The sequence below is a fragment of the Neolamprologus multifasciatus genome, chromosome 7, assembly GCF_963576455.1.
Source record: "Neolamprologus multifasciatus chromosome 7, fNeoMul1.2, whole genome shotgun sequence".
Lineage (NCBI taxonomy): Eukaryota > Metazoa > Chordata > Actinopteri > Cichliformes > Cichlidae > Neolamprologus > Neolamprologus multifasciatus.
This window is the reverse complement of record NC_140445.1, coordinates 4715516-4729009: the sequence shown is the minus strand read 5'-3', so window position 1 is coordinate 4729009 and position 13494 is coordinate 4715516. Positions and strand designations below refer to the sequence as shown.

The window sequence follows — 13494 nt, the reverse complement described above, 5'->3', positions numbered from 1 at the left end:
AAAAAAAAACAATTTGTGCAAACTGCACTACAAGGTGGAATATTTGCAAAATCACGACTACCTCATGACATTTTGTCTCAAAAATGAACCCTATGAATATGTCAGCACCATTAGGATGAAATTATTGTGTCACCAACATTTTAACGTTAGACATATAATTTTAACAGCCTCTGTAAACTAATATCCTGGCTCGCTCGAGGCTTTTCTCTGACACTTTCAATCAAAATTAGAAATGTTACTCTGGGAGACTAAAAGAACTAATAGTGCTGCCTGCTGTGCAGTTAGTTTCCAAAACACGTTATTAATGGTCACATACAGTTTTAGACTGATGTGGGCCAAAGCCTAGCATAGCCTGTAACGTTATTATGACGGACACATTTTATGAGTGAACTTGGCTTTAAGTGACTTTCATATATCCAGGTTCTTCCTTGTTGCTGCCGTCCTCCTCTCCTCCTCGCAGCGCAGGCTTGTCGCTGCTAAACCTAAACAGAGCTCCCTGAAAGGCTCAGCCAATCACATTGGCCATATTTGTCACATGACGTAGGACTCCAGTAGAGGACGTAATTTAACTCTTTCTGCACCGTTAGGTGAATGAGACGTTGACAGATCGTTTTTTTTTTTTTTTTTATTTCTATCGGTTTTGATTTTCTTTACTCGAAGAGATCAAATTATTGGTGGGGACAATTCAATAATCTCTTAATATTGGTGGGGACATGTCCCTTCCGTCCATGCCAAATCTACGCCCTTGTATATATAACATAACTAACACATTTAACGAATTAGTAACTTTTGAACACTCACAAATGCGTACTCCTATCCACACACAAGAGTACGATGGAGTATTAAGGACGTATAAGAAAACGTTGCAGGAAAATAAATATTATTGATCATTTGGTGAATAAAGTCAAAATTTCAACATTAAATTCGAAATGTAGAAGTTACAGTTGTTGTTTCAAGACAAACTGTCGGTTTTAGTAACAAGGAAGTAAATGATTTCTCTTTTAGTGCATTAAAATGATTGACAATATTTTTTTTTCTGAATGTGGCTCAAATACAAAGTCTTACAAGCGAGTAATAAACCTGTGTCTCGGAGATTTATAACATATTTAAACTCTCTATTACCTACCAGATGCAAATACTTCGAATCTTGTCCTCGCAATGGCCCCTCTGTCTCCGATTCAGAAAAGTCGTACACATTCTAAAATTTGAGAATACAACAAAAGATATGTATATGTCTCGGCCTGTATTTAACCAAAATGCGAAAGTGCGTCATACCTCCATAAGCCCAGTTCTGAGTTCCATAAAAGGTCTGTACCTAAATTGAAGCGCTGCTAGCACAATAAGTAAAGTATTTAGTATTTCAGCTATATTCTTCATTTTTCCGGATGAAATAACTTGGCTATTCAACCACTAGTTAGCTGAAGAAAAATAATATTTAGACTTCATCAACAGCGGAAGCAAAGAAGACAGCTAAGGGTTTCGTTTTTTGACGTACGGTGAGAACTATTTTCACTTTCATTTAAAAAAAAATTAAAAAAATCAATTTAAGTAAAAAGTCATTGTTTAAAGTGAAATACTAGCAGATCTAAAGAGATAAGTAGACCTCTCAAACTGTGGAAGACGTTTTTACCAGTATAATCGGAATTCGGATAAATCACGTGTTTATTTTGTTGTATTAATGGCGAACAAGATAACATTAAGAAAACGTTCTGCGACCGTTGAAGAAAATACACTACAGGTTTCTGGAGAGAAATCTTCCTCAAAAGGGTTACAAATACGTACGTATTTGTAAGTAATTTAATAAGTCATTTAAAAATGTGTACAGTGATTTGTGTGCAACTTTTCACGACTCACTCGTGCGTGCTCGAATCCACACACAATTTAAAAAGTAATTTGTCCACTTGAAAATTTATTATTATTATTTTACAATTGCGCCGATCTGAATAAATAACTTGACGTTTAAAATATGGCACCATAACATGTGTTAGAAAGGAAGTCCCTACTAAACTACACTGAACGAGTATTTTTGTTTTACAGCCTAATGAATAAAAGAGGCAAAGGCTGTGATGATGATCTGAATTAGTTCACAAACGAAACAGATAAAGTCCTAAGGAGGACAGAGAGAATTTCTCAAACAGGAGAGAGAGACACAGAGAGAGAGAGAGAGAGGAGGGGGGGGGGGGGATAAGCTTTTACCTCCAAAGACAACCAACTCTCTGATCTACATTAAGCATTTCTCGTCATCTGGCCTTCCCAGCTGTCCAAATCAAGAGGGGAATCATCATTAATCAAATCCCCAGAAGTTAATTCATGCAAAGTCTACAGGCCCGTGGACACTGTCGATGATGAGGATGTACATGTCCTGGACAGAACGCTGGTTTGAGCGAGGAGTCATGGAGGCCATTTACATGAAAAGGGAAAGACCATCTCTGAATCGAGGCCATCTTTTACCATCTTACAATGCTGCCATTCCCCAACTCTTTGTGAATGGTATTCATGGCCATTGATCACTGAGCTTTGATCAGCAGTCGTTGATTAATGGTCATGAGAATTTGCATATTAATGATCAAGAAACTGATCTCACAGCCCATTCCTTCAGTGGTTCTAGTTTCAGTCATTATGCAAATTTACTGCTCATAAAATTGGCTGAGACTGAAGAAGTCACTTGGATGAGTGACGAAACGTTTTTCCCACAGAAAACGCTACGTCCAGATGAACAGAAGCAACTTTTGGGATTTACTTACCTGGATGATTGATTAATGATATCTTGATGCATGCTCAGTTAAATAATTGTAGTGAATCAAGATCATCAATACACACTCATACGTGTTTTTGTTTGGTGTGTCTGATAGAATTGAATAGCCAAACAGTTCAGCTATAATTTCTTTAGTTTTCTTTCTAGGGAATTATTATTTCTGAATCATTCAGAAAGTCCGTAGATATCTGACCTTTTCAAACATTGTCTTCTTAGTACTTTAAAAGAAATTCATGCACACCATGGGAGGTTTTTTTTCTTTTCAACTTTAATATTAAGACAGAACTCATGAGAAAACAAAGAGAAGCAGAAAACTGTATGTATATGTAAATATATAAAAAGAAAATATTACCAAAAAAAGAGGAAAAAAGTATCTAACATGTTGTTATTTGATGGGCGAGTGGTTCTGAAGCATTTCAGAGTAAAATTCCTTCACTTTTAGGACCAGAAAATTAAACGTAGCATAAAAGAAGTGTCCTGAGAAGGCGCGCTCATGCAATCACATAGAGGAATGTAAATGTTTCTGGGGTGAGTTTTACAAGGTAAGTTCTTCTCTAAGTATACATTGCAGTTCATTACAGACATCTATATATATATAAAAAAAAAAAACAAAAACAAAGAGAAAAAAGGGCCACTGAGCAGCCTCCAGTATGTACGCAATATATATGCATTACCATCATAAACAAATCCATATGGTAATATGCTTAAGTGTAAGCGTCGTCCCTTTTGCTCTGAATGCAGTCGGAAAAACAAGAACATTTAAGAAAACTACGAGGGAATTAAAGAGTCTTTGTTCAACCATACATAGAGTATTATTAATATAATCATCACATGAAAATAAAACATGATTACCAGATTATTCTGCGAGGCTCCTGACTACAGTAGCCGTAATTCTCCAACAATCAAGTGGTGCAGCTTCGTAGCATAACAAAGTCGTACTAAAACATTTTGACAGGTTTTTGAGCGCCGTGTATTACATAAAATCGGTTCGAGGTCAGTAAGCACAACCAGAATTCATACATTTCGCACACCAGGTACACTGTCGATTTTTGAGAAAATTTGAGGATTTTAAGTCCAAAAAAAGTCCTTTTTTGCCTTAAAGTCCAAAAAATACTGTTTATTTTAATCCTCTAAAATAAAGCCAAACACAAAGTTTTGGCTGTTTTTGGCAAACGTCTTCGTAAAAGGAAGGTGAAAGAAAGATTTCAGCTTTCTGATGAGTCGTCCCTTTGGTGGTTGGACCCAAAAGAAAAAATGTCACAGAATCGTGAACATCAGGGTTTCGGGTCTAAGACAACATCCATCACTCACGTTACAATATAAAACATCTTTATTAGCACTGTAACCTGTAAAGTTTTCAGACACCGATCAGGCTTTTTGCATATTGTCGTTTATTCAAAAATAGTTAACACACACTGCAATGACGATATCTTGGCTGCTGTGACACACACGACTTCCGTCCCTCCAGACTGCAAGCTTTAGATCCGAGCACGTCCTAAGACAAAACATTTAATAAAGAAACTCCTACAGCACGATCCAATCTGAAGGCCCGGTCCACCGACAGCCACAAATCTGGCAAATCTTTCAAAATAAATCTCTGTATTTGTACCTGGACACTATAATTTTGAAAGTAGAGTCCAAAATAGAGAGCAGGTTTTGCTAGGAAGCTGCTAACAGATATTTAAGTTTTCTGTCACAAACGAGAGCACACTTTGTTTGTAGGTCATTGAATATATAATAACACTGCTAAATGACCTCAAAATGACTTTTTTTGGGTGACTTACAAGAAAACAAGAAGTATTAAAAGATGCATTTGGAACAGGAGAAAAGTGTATTTGCTAATAAAGCTATTCAAAGTACAAGAGGCAAATTTTAATAGATTAGTTTTAATTTGTAATTTCTACATTACTCAGATGCATTTGCTAATGTTAAAAATGTGTTTTTGCTTGTTTTGTGTGTCTGACAAGATAAAGTTCAAAGGATAGTTGCAGATTTCTGTCAGAATCTGCAGATTATGCAGTACAAATAAAATGTTAACGTTTCTCCAACGTTGTCTTCCCAGCAGTTTCACCGGATGACCAGGAAGCGTTCGCGATGTCTTATCGGGCGCTATTCAGTACCACATACGAAAGTGACCCAGATCGGATTTGAAAAAATCGGATTTGTGCCGTTCACACTGTCATACCATGATCGGATATGGGTCGCATAGGGTAAAAAAAAAAAGAAATCGGATTTGATGCACTGCAGTGTGAACGTAGCCTAAATGGATCAGTGGTACCAGCAGTCTGCATGCCTAGGTGATTTATTATTTTATTATTTATAATTTAAAAAAATATATCTAAAATGAAATGAAAATTGGAGCCTTATGTGAGCTGATCTGGCAGCTCTCTCTGAGATGCTTTTTCTTCTTTTTTTTTCCAGTTTCAGCAAATCTTCATCCTTCACTGCCACTTTGATACAAGCACTGTTTGCCACAGTAATGTATTATCCTTCATAGTGAAGCTGTAACTCCTCTATTAACAGAAAAATATGTGAATGCAGAAGTGAGGATATTTACTTTTTATTTTTTTACACTAATTTCATGTGTGTGGAGAGGCTGCCTTCAATTATTATGGACAAAAGTATTGGGACATACTGGTCCTGGATGATTAATACTTCAAAAGAAATCCATGCACACGATTGGAGTTCTAGCATAACTTTTTCAACTTTAATTTTAACCATGTACAGTTAGAGACAGAACACATGAGGAAACAAAGAGGAGAAGCAGAAAACTGTTTGTATATGTAAATATATATAAAGAAAATATTACAAAACATAAGAAAAAAAAAGCATCTAACATGTTGTTATTGGATGGGTGATTCGTTCCCAAGCATTTCAAAGTAAAATTCCATCACTTTCTTGAACTTGTAGGACCAGAGAATTAAACAGAAGGGCCCTGAGAAGGCGCGCCCACTGGCAAAGATGCATACAGTTTCTATGCGATCATATAGATGTATGGAAATGTTTCTAGGGCGAGTTTTACGCTCCAAGTTCTGTTCTAAGTACAAATTGTGGTTCATTCCAGACATATATTTATATATAAAAAAGAATAACCAAATACAAACAAAGAGGAAAAAAGAGCCACCGAGCAGCCTCCAGTATGTACACAATATATATGCATTACCATCATAAACAAATCCATATGGTAATATGAAATATGCTTAAGTGTAAGCTTCGTCCCTTTTGCTCTAAATGCAGTCGGAGAAACTACCATATTTTTCGGACCAAAAGGTGAACTGTCAATGAACGGTAAGGCGCACCGGATTATAAGGCGCTTCTTCTCCTGACTAAAGTTTGGTCTGTTTACAGCATCCTGCCATGCCATTGCATTTATCCCCAACCATCGGGAACCCTCATGATAACTTATCGAGTGGAAAAAAGTTAGCGTTCACCCTCCAGCTTCACTGTTTATGTTACGCTAACATAGCTGTGTCGCTAGCAATCATGTAGCGTATCATTATATACCAGCTAGTCCAACTTCAGTAACCCTACAAATGTCACTGCTGTTTAGTTTTCTGTCTTTGTTTATGTTGGAAGTGATAACAGAGCTGGAGGTTTTAATTTTCTCAGAAATCTCTCAGTCAGAACATGCTTCCTGCTAACATCTAACTCCGGTAAATTTAATAAATTGTTTTCATGGATGCCTGGATGTTAAACTTAATTGTTACACGTGGTAAAGCAACAACGCTGATCATTAATTTATTAAAGATGAAATAATTTAGGCTGTTTTAACTCTCAGTGATCTCGCAGTGTTCGTTTGACTTTGGGACCTGAAGTCGACGGAGTTTAGGACCCAGATTACTCCGCGAGGCTCCTGACTATGGTAGCCGTAATGCTCTGACAATCCATTAAAGGTGCGGGTTCCTAGCTTACCAAAGTTGTACTAAAACATATTTTGACAGATATTTGAGCGCCGTGTACCATATAAAATCAGCTCGAGGTCAGTGAGCACAACCAGAATTCACCGGATTATAAGGTGCATTGTCAATTTTTGATAAAATTAAAGGATTTTAAGCGCGCCTTATAGTGCGAAAAATACGGTAATCTAAATGTAGATGACCACGGCAGAACCGACGACATGAACATGCTTTGCAGCATACTTTATTACTTCTCAAACGCATGGTTGTTGTTACAAAGACACAGCTGCAGCTCTCCTGCTGCCAGGTCAATATACCAACAACCCCAATCACAGGAACCAGTACAGATTTTAAGTGGACGGGGCATGACTGCGGATGCTGTGCAGGTGCGTTCACCTTCCCTGCACGGCACCGCAGACCACGCCTCGCCACACTAAAACATTTAAGAAAACAAGGGAATTAAAGAGTCTTTCTTCAACCGTATATAGAGTATTAATATAATCGTCATATGAAAATAAAACATGACAACTCCGGGAAAGCTCCTGAACGTGTCATCTATATAACCTGTTTAACAGAGGGCTGGCGCTTTGTTGCGTGCACAAGCTGTTTGGAACATATACATATATAATCCTCTAAAATAAAGCCAAACACAAAGTTTTGGCTGTTTTTGGCAAACGTCTTCGTAAAAGGAAGGTGAAAGGAAGATTTCAGCTTTCTGATGAGTCGTCCCTTTGGTGGTTGGACCCAAAAGAAAAAATGTCACAGAATCGTGAACATCAGGGTTTCGGGTCTAAGACAACATCCATCACTCACGTTACAATATAAAACATCTTTATTAGCACTGTAACCTGTAAAGTTTTCAGACACCGATCAGGCTTTTTGCATATTGTCGTTTATTCAAAAATAGTTAACACACACTGCAATGACGATATCTTGGCTGCTGTGACACACACGACTTCCGTCCCTCCAGACTGCAAGCTTTAGATCCGAGCACGTCCTCAGACAAAACATTTAATAAAGAAACTCCTACAGCACCATCCAATCTGAAGGCCCGGTCCACCGACAGCCACAAATCTGGCAAATCTTTCAAAATAAATCTCTGTATTTGTACCAATGAGCCTGGACACTAAAATTTTGAAGGTACAGAGTCCAAAATAGAGAGCAGTTTTTGCTAGGAAGCTGTTAACAGATATTTAAGTTTTCTGTCACAAACGAGAGCGGCCTTTATGTTTGTAGGTCATTGAATATATAACACTGCTAAATGACCTCAAAATGACTTTTTTTGGGTGACTTAAAAGAAAACAGTAAGTATTAAAAGATGCATTTGGAACAGGAGAAAAGTGTATTTGCTAATAAATCTATTCAAAGTACAGGAGACAAATTTTAATAGATTAGTTTTAATTTGTAATTTCTACATTACTCAGATGCATTTGCTCATGTTAAAAATGTGTGTTTTGTGTGTCTGACAAGATAAAGTTCTTTAACTTAAAACATGTAATTGCTAACAAGTGAACGAGCTCTTGAATGTAAACCGACTCTGCATCCTTTTATTTTTACTTAAAAGCTAAAAAAACTACACTTTTATTCTAAGATTTTTTTTAATTGGACCAAGTAATTTTATTGTAGGGCTGAATTTGCTAATAAGAAAAGTCTGAGAAGCACTTTTACTAAAATATTATTTAAAACATGTATTTAGTGATGGGAGATGATTTCAAACAGCTAATGTTAACAGGTACCTAACAATCACAGTTCACCTTCACACTGTCTTTACTGAACGACACACGAGAACGAGCCAGTGTTTCAGTAAAATGCTGCCGGGACGTTTTCAGGCAGTCAAGCATGTTAGCTTGAACGCTATGCTAGCATTACCCGTTTACTTTTTGCCAGTTTGCGGTGAGACCGGGCCTCCGCTCCAGCTGACCTCTCTCCTCAGACCCAGAATCATTCGGTTGCCTTCCCTCACGTACACTTTACCTTCTCCTCACAGCTTTAGTGTGCACACGCCTGTTAAATCTTTAGAACAGTGAAAGAAAGAGTTGGTATATCTGCAGATCTATGAATACTTAGCGAACATACAACTACTACGTGTGAACGATGGCTATGCATGGTCCCTGCCATGTGTTAACGCCGCACTGAAAACTCAGAGGAACTTCTCCTTGTCAGGAAATATAGGAAAATAGAATTTCACAAACACATGCATTCCCCATGGAAACAGACAGGTTTTAAGAGATACAGTAAAACCCTGCAGAGAGATGAGCGCGTGAGCTGTTGTGTGTGTGTGTCTGTGTGTGCATATATATGTGTGTGTGTAAATGGCTTCCACAGAGAGTTGTTATGCCATGTGTTATGTTCTGTTGTGTGTTCTGAGGACCACGTTACAATGTGAACTTCAGACAGGATCAAAGGAAACAAGTTTGGAGCGAGCAGTCGCGTCTCTCTTCAGAAGATCTTTCCTTTCTTCTTGTTCTTCTCCATCGTCCTGTGAGGAGAGAACGAGAACACGAGATCAAGTCAACGGAAACAAAAACGCAGGCTTCAGACTTTATCAGTGAAATGTGGATATATGCCATATTTGTTTAATTATTATTTCTCTCCATTTTCCATTTTGTTTGATTTTTATTTTAAATGTCTGAATAATGAAGAGGCCTAAAACTAGTAAAACTAACTCCACATTTGTTCTAATGAATTTGTCTGCGTCCAGCATTAAAAAAAATTAAAAGCCTCAATACTTTTATACAACACTGAACTAAAAAACCTGAGCTTTAAAGTTCAAGTGCTGCTTTTTTGGAGTAAGAATCCATAAATTAAATAAGCAAGATTTCAAGTGTGGTTCAATCCAAAAGACCAGACCACATGATCTGTGATCGCTGGACTAAAAAGACGTGGCTCAGAGCGTTAACCTCCGGTGACGGTGTCGGGTCAGATGTGAGTGTTACTCACTTGGAGGCGTCCAGCTTCTGCTGCTCGAGGATTCTCTGCTGAGCCTCCCAGTTGGCCTTCTCGTCCTCAAACACTCGCCTCTTCTCCTCCAGCTCTTTGTACTGCGCCTCCAGGTTCCTCTTCATCTGTTCGTGGCGTCGCTCCAGCTGAAGGTCGAAACATTTGACAGAGACGGGAAAGAAAAATGAGCGACGGTAGCTGCTAAAGCTCCAGGATGGAAAGAGTCGAGCACAGCTGTCACAGGAGGCTCAAGAAAAAGATCCAAGTGTAGTAAACACCCAGGTAATAACAGTTCACAACAGTCAGCCAATCACAATCAAGAATGCTCATTGGTCATGTTATAAATGATATAAACCTACTAGAAAGTTTTAAGAATGCAAGTAATAATAAGAATAATACAATTATGTAGTTATGTGTACGTGGTTTCTCAGACTAACCTCAGCCTCTGAGTCCTTCAGTTTCTGCTTCTTCTCCTTAACCTTCATCTCAAACACCTGTTCCATTTCTGCCTCCATCTTCTTCATTTTCATCACATGCTCCCTGCGCTCCTCCTCCATCTGAGCCAGGGGACTCCTGCAGAAACAGAAAGAGGTCAGAGGCTTGATGTCGTTTAATGTTGTTCCTCAGCCCTTAGAGCAGTAAACTCCTCCACTCGCAGAGAAGCTGCTGCACTTCTCTGCATGACTAATGAATTTTTATGAAACAAAGACAAACGAAGCCAATGTAGTTTCTCTTGAGTTGTTAGCCTGAGACTCTTTTTATGCTGGAGTAATAATGATAAAAGGTAAAGATGTACTTTCTTTCTGTTCCTATCATATACAGAACTACTGTGACAACAGCTGCTTCCACATCTGTAGCAGTTTGCTCTGTGCCCTAACCAGTGTCGGGTAAGTTACTTTAAATTAGTAACTTAGTTACATTACTAGTTACTTCTATCAAAAGTAACTCAGTTACTTAAAGTTACTCGTTACTTTCAAAGTAACTAGTTACTAGGGAAAGTAACTTTGGTTTTACTCAGAATTCTCTTGTTCATGTGTTGCTTCCATAACTTTGCCAGTCTTCTAGCTTGCTTACTTGCCAAAGTGCACTGTGCCACCTACCAATAGAAAGGAAAAGATAATGTGCATATTTCCACGAGAGAAATCCCACGCCTGGACCGTCATTGACTGCTGCCATGATTCTAGCCTACGTCACAGCGTCATGTGCGCTTTTTACATCCAACACGAAAACTGCAGTCGTGGTGCTTTGATTGTACTCAGAACTTGGAAATTCTGCCTTCTGAATAGGAAGATGTAGGTAACACCAGACTGCAGATGCATACAGAGCTGGACTGGGACAAAAAATAGTCCCGGGCATTTTGACTAGAGACCGGCCCACCATTATAGGAAAAATCATAAAGCCTTTGAATGAAAACAAACGCTGTTGTGACAGTGATGTTCACTGTTTTGATGGTATATATGTATCAATCTATCAATTGTTTGTTGTAAGATTCAGATAATTATTTTTTAAAAGCTAGACATTTTAAATGAGAATAAGAAAGAAAAGTATTTCTTTGTGCCCCCCTCTCCCTGTTAATGCCTTACCTGGCCCCCTGGCAACACTTTACTAGACCCGCCCCTGCACAGTTACCAGCTGTCAGCTACATAAAAAAGGATCCTGGTGTTATTTGTCTCTCAGAAACAGTTCATAACTTCCCTTCAACTCATTCATGTCACCTAAAAGGTAAACCTGTTTCTCCATCACCTGTTCAGCTCTGATGAACAGCTGTATAGAAACTCCGTCATGCTAGCTAGTACACACTACAAAGAAGTCAGCATAACAAAAATAAACTCCACCTAAACTTGGTTTATATCTGACCCAGATAGACTGCAGGTCATAGCTTCTTACCTGATGTTCAGTTCACCTGACACTCGGGTCTCTCCTCCACTTGCTAATGTTACTGAATCTGTGGAAGCTCCGCAATAGCCACCAATCTAAATCCCAGTAACGATTAACACGTTCCTGATTTTGGCATAATAACTAGTTACCGTGCTCGTTACCACAATAATAACGTAGTTACTGTCCCAACACTGGCCCTTACAGACTGATGGTCTATTTCTGGCTGGGCCTTACTTGGTGAGCTGTCCCTTGGCCTTGGAGGTGTCCACACCGTTACACGTGACAGCAGCAAGTTTCTTACTGCGGTAGTTCTCGTAGTGGACGTTGTTGGTGACGTCCTTCAGATCCTGCATATGGGTCCTATGGAAGGGGGAGGGGCAAAAAAAGAAAAGAAGAAGAGACATCTTAAATATAAAGAGAACCACTATAGCATTCTGTTGTAGATTTGCTTCTGTACTTGGGATCATTTCCTGATATATGACTCAATTTAGGCCAAGCTTCAGCTGTCAGGCAGGCTCTGGAACACTTTGGTATACAGATCATTGACAACTCGATGAAGCCCAAATCATCAGCCCTCCACCACCGTGCTGACGGTTGGTATGAGGTGTTTGTGCCGACACACCGCTTGGTTTTTGCTAAAGGTGTCGCTGTGAATTATACAGAAGTCTAAGCCGTGCTGCCACGCTCTTTCTAGAGTGAAAAGGTTGTCTCCTGACAAACCTTAGACCCAAATCGTACTTGTTCGGTCTTTCCCCCAATTGTACTGTAATGAACTTTAACGTTTAACTTTCTAACTGAGGCCTGTATATTGAGATGGCACTGCTGTTTCTCTAGTTTCTCTGAGTATTGCACAGTCTGAGCTTGGGCTGAATTTGCTGGGACGTCGACTCGCGAGAAGACTGTGGCATTATTCAGTACACGCGAATTCTCAAGACCAGCAACCTACCAAAACTTCTGCTTTTACAGAGGTGCTCACACTTGCTGATGACTTAATTAAGTGCATTTGAGTACCAGCACCTGGCTGTAAAAAATACTTGTACATACTCTGGTTAAGGTGTAATGTAAAATGAGATCACCGAATAAGTTTCAAATTTACACAAACTGCAGATCTCTTCATTCACACACCAGGAGGAGCTGCAGAAAGATATTTAAACAGTTGCTACATCCAAACAGCTGATCCAGTCTAAAGGCCACTGTGGATCTTACAAACTCTATAAAACATTGCATTTATCAAAGTGAATCTGGGGAGTAAATTGTGCACCTGATCAGCATGTTGCGCAGCACAGTGAAGTCGCAGTGTTCCCCATTCTCGACTGAAACACACGGGAAGTGAGAGGAAAACAGAGGGAGAGAGAGACAAAGATCAGAATCATTACAAATGAAGAGTTCTCACTGTAACAATCACAGTAATTATCACTATGTCTTAAGCTAGAAATGAATCTCAAGCATCATTATCTACATATTTTAACACTCCACGGCTGTCTAACTGCTGAGTAACTGAGTAATCAGCTGTCACCCTGATATGACGATACAGATGCAGTCCCAGCAGAATGTCGTCAAATTAAGTGTTATTATATCAAACATATTCAGTACAGTGATACAGTGAAAAAAAAGATTAAAATTATTAATACAAATACACACAAACAGATGCAACATGTTGTAAAGTTCATTCACCCAGCGGTTACAGAGGGAGGGGTACACGGACAGCGAGGTATTTTCAGCCGTACTCGGTTTTAAAGGGGGAGAAAAAAAAGGTGTGGTAAAGTATCAGTAGAAGTGGCAGAGTCATTAAAAAAAACAAAACAAAACAAAAACAAACAAAACAAAAAAAAACAAAGGGTGGGAAGAATCAGGCCATGATCATATAGGATGTAGATGCTCCAACTTCAGATACTTCCACATCACATACTCTGTACTCATCTGCAAATTTAATACCTGAAAATTTTGCTTTTACATGTTTTCCCACTATTAACTACCTAGCAGTGGGTAGGCGCTACCGCCTCGTACTGACTGCTACTTTGGTCC

General features: G+C 38.8%; 2 protein-coding genes and 1 long non-coding RNA gene across 8 annotated transcripts in view; 1 reads left to right on the top strand and 2 right to left on the bottom strand.

The window, feature by feature from the left end:
- Nucleotides 1-1484, bottom strand: part of LOC146513557 (uncharacterized) — a 62560-nt gene extending 61076 nt beyond the window's left edge. For all 3 annotated transcript variants that reach the window (XM_085165544.1, XM_085165545.1, XM_085165543.1), the window contains exons 1-2: nucleotides 1276-1484; nucleotides 1127-1198 (exon numbers count right to left, since the gene is read on the bottom strand). In XM_085165544.1, the coding sequence (XP_085021670.1) occupies nucleotides 1127-1198; nucleotides 1276-1377 (174 nt within the window). In that variant the 5' untranslated portion in view covers nucleotides 1378-1484. The remainder of the gene's footprint in view (nucleotides 1-1126; nucleotides 1199-1275) is intronic.
- LOC146513543 (uncharacterized) overlaps nucleotides 1-13494 on the top strand; it is a 543433-nt gene that overhangs the window by 230174 nt on the left and 299765 nt on the right. The gene's annotated exons all lie outside the window — the stretch shown is intronic.
- LOC146513556 (septin-7-like) overlaps nucleotides 5441-13494 on the bottom strand; it is a 53373-nt gene continuing 45319 nt past the window's right edge. For all 4 annotated transcript variants that reach the window (XM_085165547.1, XM_085165546.1, XM_085165548.1 and 1 more), the window contains exons 9-13: nucleotides 12731-12782; nucleotides 11704-11829; nucleotides 10029-10164; nucleotides 9592-9737; nucleotides 5441-9130 (exon numbers count right to left, since the gene is read on the bottom strand). In XM_085165547.1, the coding sequence (XP_085021673.1) occupies nucleotides 9091-9130; nucleotides 9592-9737; nucleotides 10029-10164; nucleotides 11704-11829; nucleotides 12731-12782 (500 nt within the window). In that variant the 3' untranslated portion in view covers nucleotides 5441-9090. The remainder of the gene's footprint in view (nucleotides 9131-9591; nucleotides 9738-10028; nucleotides 10165-11703; nucleotides 11830-12730; nucleotides 12783-13494) is intronic.